Genomic DNA, 6560 nt, shown 5'->3' with positions numbered 1-6560 from the left:
GACAGATTGATGAATGATGCAATGGTAAGCTATGAGCTCAGGATTGTCCTCTTTCAGTCTTGCTACAGCTCCTTTCTCTCTCCCTATCATAGCAGGGGCTCCATCTGTGGTTATTGAAACCACTTGTTTTGGCTCTATTCCTCTTTTTGTTAACATCTCCTTAATGGCCAGGTTGATGTCTTCTCCTCTTGTACTGGTCTGAAGGGTAGTGACACCTAACAGGTCTTCACAGAATGCTTTCTGGTCTGTTTTGAAAAACCTGGCATACACTAACAGCTGAGCATTGTCACACATGTCAGTGGACTCATCCACAGCTAAGCCTACACATGGTGCCTTATGCATGGCTTCATCTAGGTCGGTTAGCACATTGTCACGGAGCAAACCCGTGATCATGAATGGACTGTATGTAGGTACACCATATCAAATGTTTCCAAATGTTCCTGTAAAGCAAGGTTTATTGTTAATTTATTGTTTTGCATCATAGTTGCATGTTCTTGTTACTGTGTAATGTAATTATGGATGTTGTTTAATATGCATTAGGTGGTTGAAAGTACATATGTTAGAAAGTAAACTTACCTGTAGAATGGTACATTCCCGGGTGTGCCCTAGACTATAAATGGCTGCCAGAAAGCATGGTGCAGGAGGGTCAGGTTGGTTGTGTGAAGTGGAAGCAAATCCATAGAACCTTGTTCCAGAAAGTTTATTAACCAAACGATACAACTGCTGTTGTGGCTACCTTCCGTTATTTTTTTATAATTTTTTTGTTTTTTTTTTGTTTGTTTTGTCATTGGATTTGCACTGTCTGCACAATAAATTCACCTTAATTGGGATTTCCTGTCGCACTTGGTCTTATTATGCCTCTGATCGCAAGGGCGATCGCTAACACACATCCTGAGTTAATATTTCACTTTTCTTTGTGGCAGATGATGCTGACATGGGTATTTGCTTTATTTCATCACAAAGCTCTTGTTTTTGTTTTCCCTCAAGTAGTGTTTCAGCTACTGCACTCATGCATTCTTTGACAACCCCTCCCTCAGTAAATGGCTTTTTGTGTTGACCCAAAATCCAAGCAACTCTGAGGGAACACTCATGAGCACGTTGTTGGGCAGTGAATGTGTGGCTCAGGATCCTGGTGGACTGGTCATATTGGGCTCTGAGACTACTTATTTTCTGTGATCTCAATTCAGATTTAAGTGGGTATGTTTGTTCAAAACCTTTATGTTTGGTCTCATAATGGCGTTTCACATTGGCACTTTTAATAAGTGCCACGGTTTCTGAACATATGTGTAGTATTTTCCCTTTTTTCTGTGTGTGTGAGAAGGAAGGAGACCGGGGTCGGCTGGCTGAGGCTCGTGGGTATTTTATTAAACTCAGATCACAATCGCGGCACATGCGCGTCAAACATAAATCTCATTCCACAGTTCAAAATACTCGACAGCGTTTGTCTTCCTCATTAAGAGTCCTCTTTCCACGATCCCACGAATCCTCAGCCCTCTCTCCTCGATTGCTGGTTCCAGTCTGGCTTTTATACGGTCTCCACACGCCAATTACTGCAACGAGACACAGGTGTAAGTCATTTTGCACTTGACCCACTTACCACCGCTCGTCTCTCTACTCTCTCTCTCGTCGCAGACCTCGCTGAACCACGCCTCCCCCGCCACATACCCCCACCGCCCGACTCAGGCCGGGGAGCCATCCCGCCCCAGGAGGTAATAGCGAAGGGTGAGAACTGCCCATCTGATGGCCAGACACTCCTTCTCTATGGTGCTGTACTTAGTCTCTCTCTTTGAGAGCTTACGACTAATGTACAGCACCGGGCGGTCCTCCCCCTCCACCTCCTGGGACAGGACAGCGCCCAGTCCCCTGTCCGACGCGTCAGTCTGCAACATAAAAGGGAGAGAGAAATTAGGAGAGTGCAGGAGCGGTCCGCCACACAGAGCAGCCTTAACCTGGGTAAAAGCCTGTTGGCACTGCTCCGTCCACTGGACCGTATCTGGTACCTCCTTTTTAGTGAGGTCAGTCAGCAGGCTGGTGAGGTCCGAATAGCCAGGAATAAACCTTCTGTAATATCCCGCCAGCCCCAGGAACTGCCTCACCTCCTTTTTGGTCTTAGGTCTGGGACAAGTTGCAATTGCTGCTGTCTTGTCAATTTGGGGACGCACCTGCCCATGACCCAAGTGGAAGCCCAGATACCTTACCTCCACCCGCCCAACTGCACACTTCTTCGGGTTGGCCGTTAGCCCCGCCTGTCTCAGCGCCCCGAGGACGGCCCTCAAATGCTCCACATGCCGCTGCCAGTCATTACTGTAGATGATGATATCATCCAAGTACGCAGCGGCATACGGAGCATGGGGCCACCGAACTATGTCCATGAGATGCTGAAACGTGGCCGGGGCCCCGAACAGCCCGAAAGGAAGTGTCACAAATTGGTGTAACCCAAACGGCGTGGTGAAGGCTGTTTTTTCTTTGGACATGGGAGATAAGGGGATCTGCCAATATCCTTTCGTTAAGTCCAGTGTCGAATAAAAACGAGCCGTACCTAACCGATCAAGCAGCTCGTCAATCCGCGGCATTGGATAAGCGTCGAATTTCGACACTGCATTCACCCTGCGATAGTCCACACAAAACCGTACTGAGCCGTCCGTTTTAGGAACTAAAACTATCGGGCTCGCCCAGTCACTGTGGGACTCCTCAATTACTCCCCTCTCCAGCATTGCCTCTAACTTTTTTTTTGTGTTCAGGCAACCTGTATGGCCGGCCGCGAACCACCACACCCGGCTCTGTCTCAATATGGTGCTGAATCAGATTAGTACGACCAGGCAGGGGCGAAAACACATCTGCAAACTCTCTTTGCAATCTTGTGATGTCAGTGAGCTGCGAGGGCGAGAGGTGATCCCCCCCCCGGGGCCAGGGCGAGAGATTTTTCTTTGATGATCGCTTCTGGCCCGAGATCCTCCTCTCCACTCACTGCCGTCGCAAGCAACACTGACTCCTCCTCACTCCATTTTTTTAGGAGGTTGAGATGGTAGATTTGCTGTGAATCGCCTCTGTCTGTTCGTATTACCTCATAATTGAGATCTCCTATCCGCTGTGTGACCTCAAATGGTCCTTGCCACTTCGCTAACAATTTAGAGCTGGAGGTTGGTAGTAAAATGAGCACTTTATCTCCCTGTGCAAATTCTCGAACCTTAGTTCCCCTGTTATACAGCCGGCTTTGTCTGTCCTGAGCCTGAAGCAAATTCTCCATAGAGAGCCGCCCCAGTGTATGGAGTTTTGCTCTCAGGTCCATGACATACTGAATTTCATTTTTGCTATCCGAGCGTCCGTCCTCCCAAGTTTCTTTTAGGACGTCTAAGACCCCACGGGGCTGACGTCCATAAAGAAGCTCGAAGGGGGAAAACCCCGTGGAGGCTTGTGGGACCTCTCGCACGGCGAATAAGAGGGGTTCTAGCCATCTGTCCCAATTTTTCGCGTCTTCTTGTTCGAATCATTGTTTTCAACGTGCGATTAAACCGTTCGACCAGCCCGTCCGTTTGTGGGTGATAGACACTGGTACGCACCGATTTAATGCCCAATAATTCGTACAATTCGCTTAACGTGCGTGACATAAACGCGGTGCCCTGCTCCGTGAGAATCTCTTTCGGGATTCCCACGCGGGAGATTAAACGAAACAGGGCATCTGCCACACTCTTAGCTGATGTAGTGCGTAGCGCCACTGCTTCGGGATATCGCGTTGCGTAGTCTACTATAACTAACGCAAAGCGATGTCCCCGTGCTGACCGTTCTAATGGCCCGATGAGGTCCATACCAATTCTTTCGAAGGGGACCTGCACAAGAGGTAGAGGGCGCAATGGCGCTTTTGGGGCGACCGGTGGGTTTACCAACTGACATTCCCGACACGACGCGCACCATCTGTGCACGTTCTCGTGAATGCCCGGCCAAAAGAATCGGGTCATTAGACGATTTAACGTAGCTGTCATCCCTAGATGCCCCGCCATCGGAAAAGCTGGAAAAGCATTTCCCGACAGCTCCGTGGTATTAACAATTGGGTTGTATCTTCCTTTGTCTGAGTGTCTTGGGTCACTCGATAACACCAGTCTTTGATAATGGCAAAATAAGGATAGAGCGTGCGGTCAGGTTGGAGGATCTGCCCATCGATGGAACGGACCTGTTCAAACGCATGTTTGAGTGTCTCGTCTTGGGACTGTTCCAGGGGAAAGTCATCGCGACTGGAGAGGTTTAGCCTCGCCAAGCCGCTCGGTTCCTCTGAAACAGTTCCGCTGGGTCCAGGAACAGCCTCTCCAACCTGAGCGCTCCCCGCCTTTTCTTTTTCCCAGAGGCATCCGTTGTCAAACATCCCAATAATTGTTTAAAAGCTGGCCAATTCGTTCCCAAAATTAACGGATGCCGGAGGCGCGGGCTAACTGCCACCTCCAGAAAATGGTTTTGTCCCCTGAATTTAACAGTGATGGCTTTTAAGGGGTATTCCACTATATCCCCGTGCACACACCTCACCTTAACCATGCGGTAAGTATCCAAAGCCCCGGGTTGTATCAGGCTTTGATGGATGGAGGTCTGGTTACAACCTGAATCCACCAAGGCCTGATAGGTACCCCCCTTAATACTCACAGGTATCTGGTATAACCCGGCTTGATCAGGGGCGGCCTGCGGGACGTCCGGGATCCGGACCAATGTCCCAACCTCCCTGACCGGGCAGCGGTCCACGAAATGGCCCGGATCCCCGCAACGCCAACAGGCCGGCCCAGGCTTCCCCGCCGCCCTAGTGGCAGGAAGTGGGTCAAGGAATTGGCGTGGGGAGAGCGCAGGAACCGCGTCGAGCCCTTCAGCATGCACCGGCCCCCCTCCCCTGACGGATCCTCGCGACCCGGCTGGAACCTCGGCTCCAGCCTTCCAGCGGGGAGGTGCCCTTGGTGGTCCATTGAACCGGGTCCTGGGAAAAGGAACGGGTTTAGGGGAATGAAAAGAGAGAGAGACAGGGGGAGAAAGAGAGAGAGATATTGATGGAAGGGTTCGCCGACCCCGGAGCACGCCGCCAGTTGATCCTCCGCCAGTTGGATGGCCAGATCCAGGCGACGCCGCTGGGCAGTCCTCTTCGGTAGTCGAGACACAAACTGTTCCAGTACCACCTTGTCGATGATGGCTTTGGCGTCGCTTCCTCTGGCCAACAGCCATTTGCGGCACAAGTCCCGGAGCTGCTGCGCCAAGACAAAGGGTCGGCCTGCTTCCGCCAGTTCCAGTGAACGGAAGCGTTGACGATGTTGTTCTGGGTTGAGGCCGACCCTCTGGAGAATGGCTCGTTTCAGATCGGCGTATACCAGGAGGTTCTGGACGGGCAGTTGTTGAGCAGCCTTCTGGGCTTCCCCCGACAGCAGCGGAATTAGCCGTACCGGCCAGCTGGTCGATGGCCACTCACATGCCTCTGCCGTTCTCTCAAACAAGTCCAAGAAGGCCTCGGGATCATCAGAGACACCCATCTTCGTAAGAGACATGTGAGCGGCTGGGATGGAGCTGGGGGAAGCCGACTCCGTCCGAACCTCCCGGTCCAGCAAGCTCCCGAACAGCTCGCGGTCCTCCTGCTGGGCCCGCGAGCGATGTGATAATGTCCTCAAATGGCGTTCCCGATGTTCCTGACGGAGTTTGCATCTTGGCGGCGGCGTTCTCCTTCCTTCCCGGGTTTCGGCACCAGTGTAGTATTTTCCCTTGTTTTTGTGTGTGTGAGAAGGAAGGAGACAGGGGTCGGCTGGCTGAGGCTCGTGGGTATTTTATTAAATAAACTCAGATCACAATCGCGGCACATGCATAAACATAAATCTCATTCCACAGTTCAAAATACTCGACAGCGTTTGTCTTCCTCATTAAGAGTCCTCTTTCCACGATCCCACGAGTCCTCAGCCCTCTCTCCTCGATTGCTGGTTCCAGTCTGGCTTTTATACGGTCTCCCCACGCTAATTACTGCAACGAGACACAGGTGTAAGTCATTTTGCACTTGACCCACTTACCGCCGCTCGTCTCTCTACTCTCTCTCTCGTCGCAGACCTCGCTGAACCACGCCTCCCCCCCCACAATATGAGACACACTGGTTTAGTGCTCCCAGTCGGAAGTATGAACAGAAATGAGTCTGTCCATTCTGGATTAAATGCTCTATTTTCACTGTCCACTTTTCTTTTTTTGGAGAGCGCCATTTGTTCCTTATTTTTCTCTACCTTTCTCTGTCTCACTTGTCTGTTTCTCTCCCTTCCTCAGTCTCACTCATCTTTTCTTCAACTTTCTCCGCCTCACTCTTCTGTATCTCTCCCTTTCTCCGTCTCACTCGTCTGTATCTCTCCCTTCCTCAGTCTCACTCATCAGTTTCTCTCCCTTTCTCCGTCTCAGTCTTTTTCTCAACTTTCTCCACCTCACTCGTCAGTTTTTCTCCCTTTCTCCGCCTCAGTCTTTTCCTCAACTTTATCCGCCTCACTCGCCTGTTTCGCTCCCTTTGTTTTCCTCATGTATCGCTTTCTTTCTTTTTTATTTCTCCCGTCTTTTCCTGTGTAAGTTGC

At 50.8% G+C, this 6560-nt stretch overlaps 1 protein-coding gene across 1 annotated transcript; it reads right to left on the bottom strand.

Annotated features, from left to right (window-relative positions):
• Nucleotides 1-798: 798 nt before the first annotated feature.
• LOC309485359 (uncharacterized protein) lies at nucleotides 799-6537 on the bottom strand. The gene is made up of 2 exons (XM_082152195.1): nucleotides 4630-6537; nucleotides 799-1550 (listed from the first exon to the last, which is right to left on the bottom strand). The coding sequence occupies exons 1-2, from the start codon at nucleotides 5508-5510 to the stop codon at nucleotides 1526-1528; spliced, it is 906 nt and encodes a 301-aa protein (XP_082008321.1). The 5' UTR covers nucleotides 5511-6537; the 3' UTR covers nucleotides 799-1525.
• Nucleotides 6538-6560: the final 23 nt, after the last annotated feature.

The sequence above is a fragment of the Leuciscus leuciscus genome (genome assembly GCF_965113295.1).
Source record: "Leuciscus leuciscus genome assembly, chromosome: 21".
Taxonomy (NCBI): domain Eukaryota; kingdom Metazoa; phylum Chordata; class Actinopteri; order Cypriniformes; family Leuciscidae; genus Leuciscus; species Leuciscus leuciscus.
Note: the sequence above shows the minus strand (reverse complement) of the source record. Positions and strands in the feature narration are given on the sequence as shown.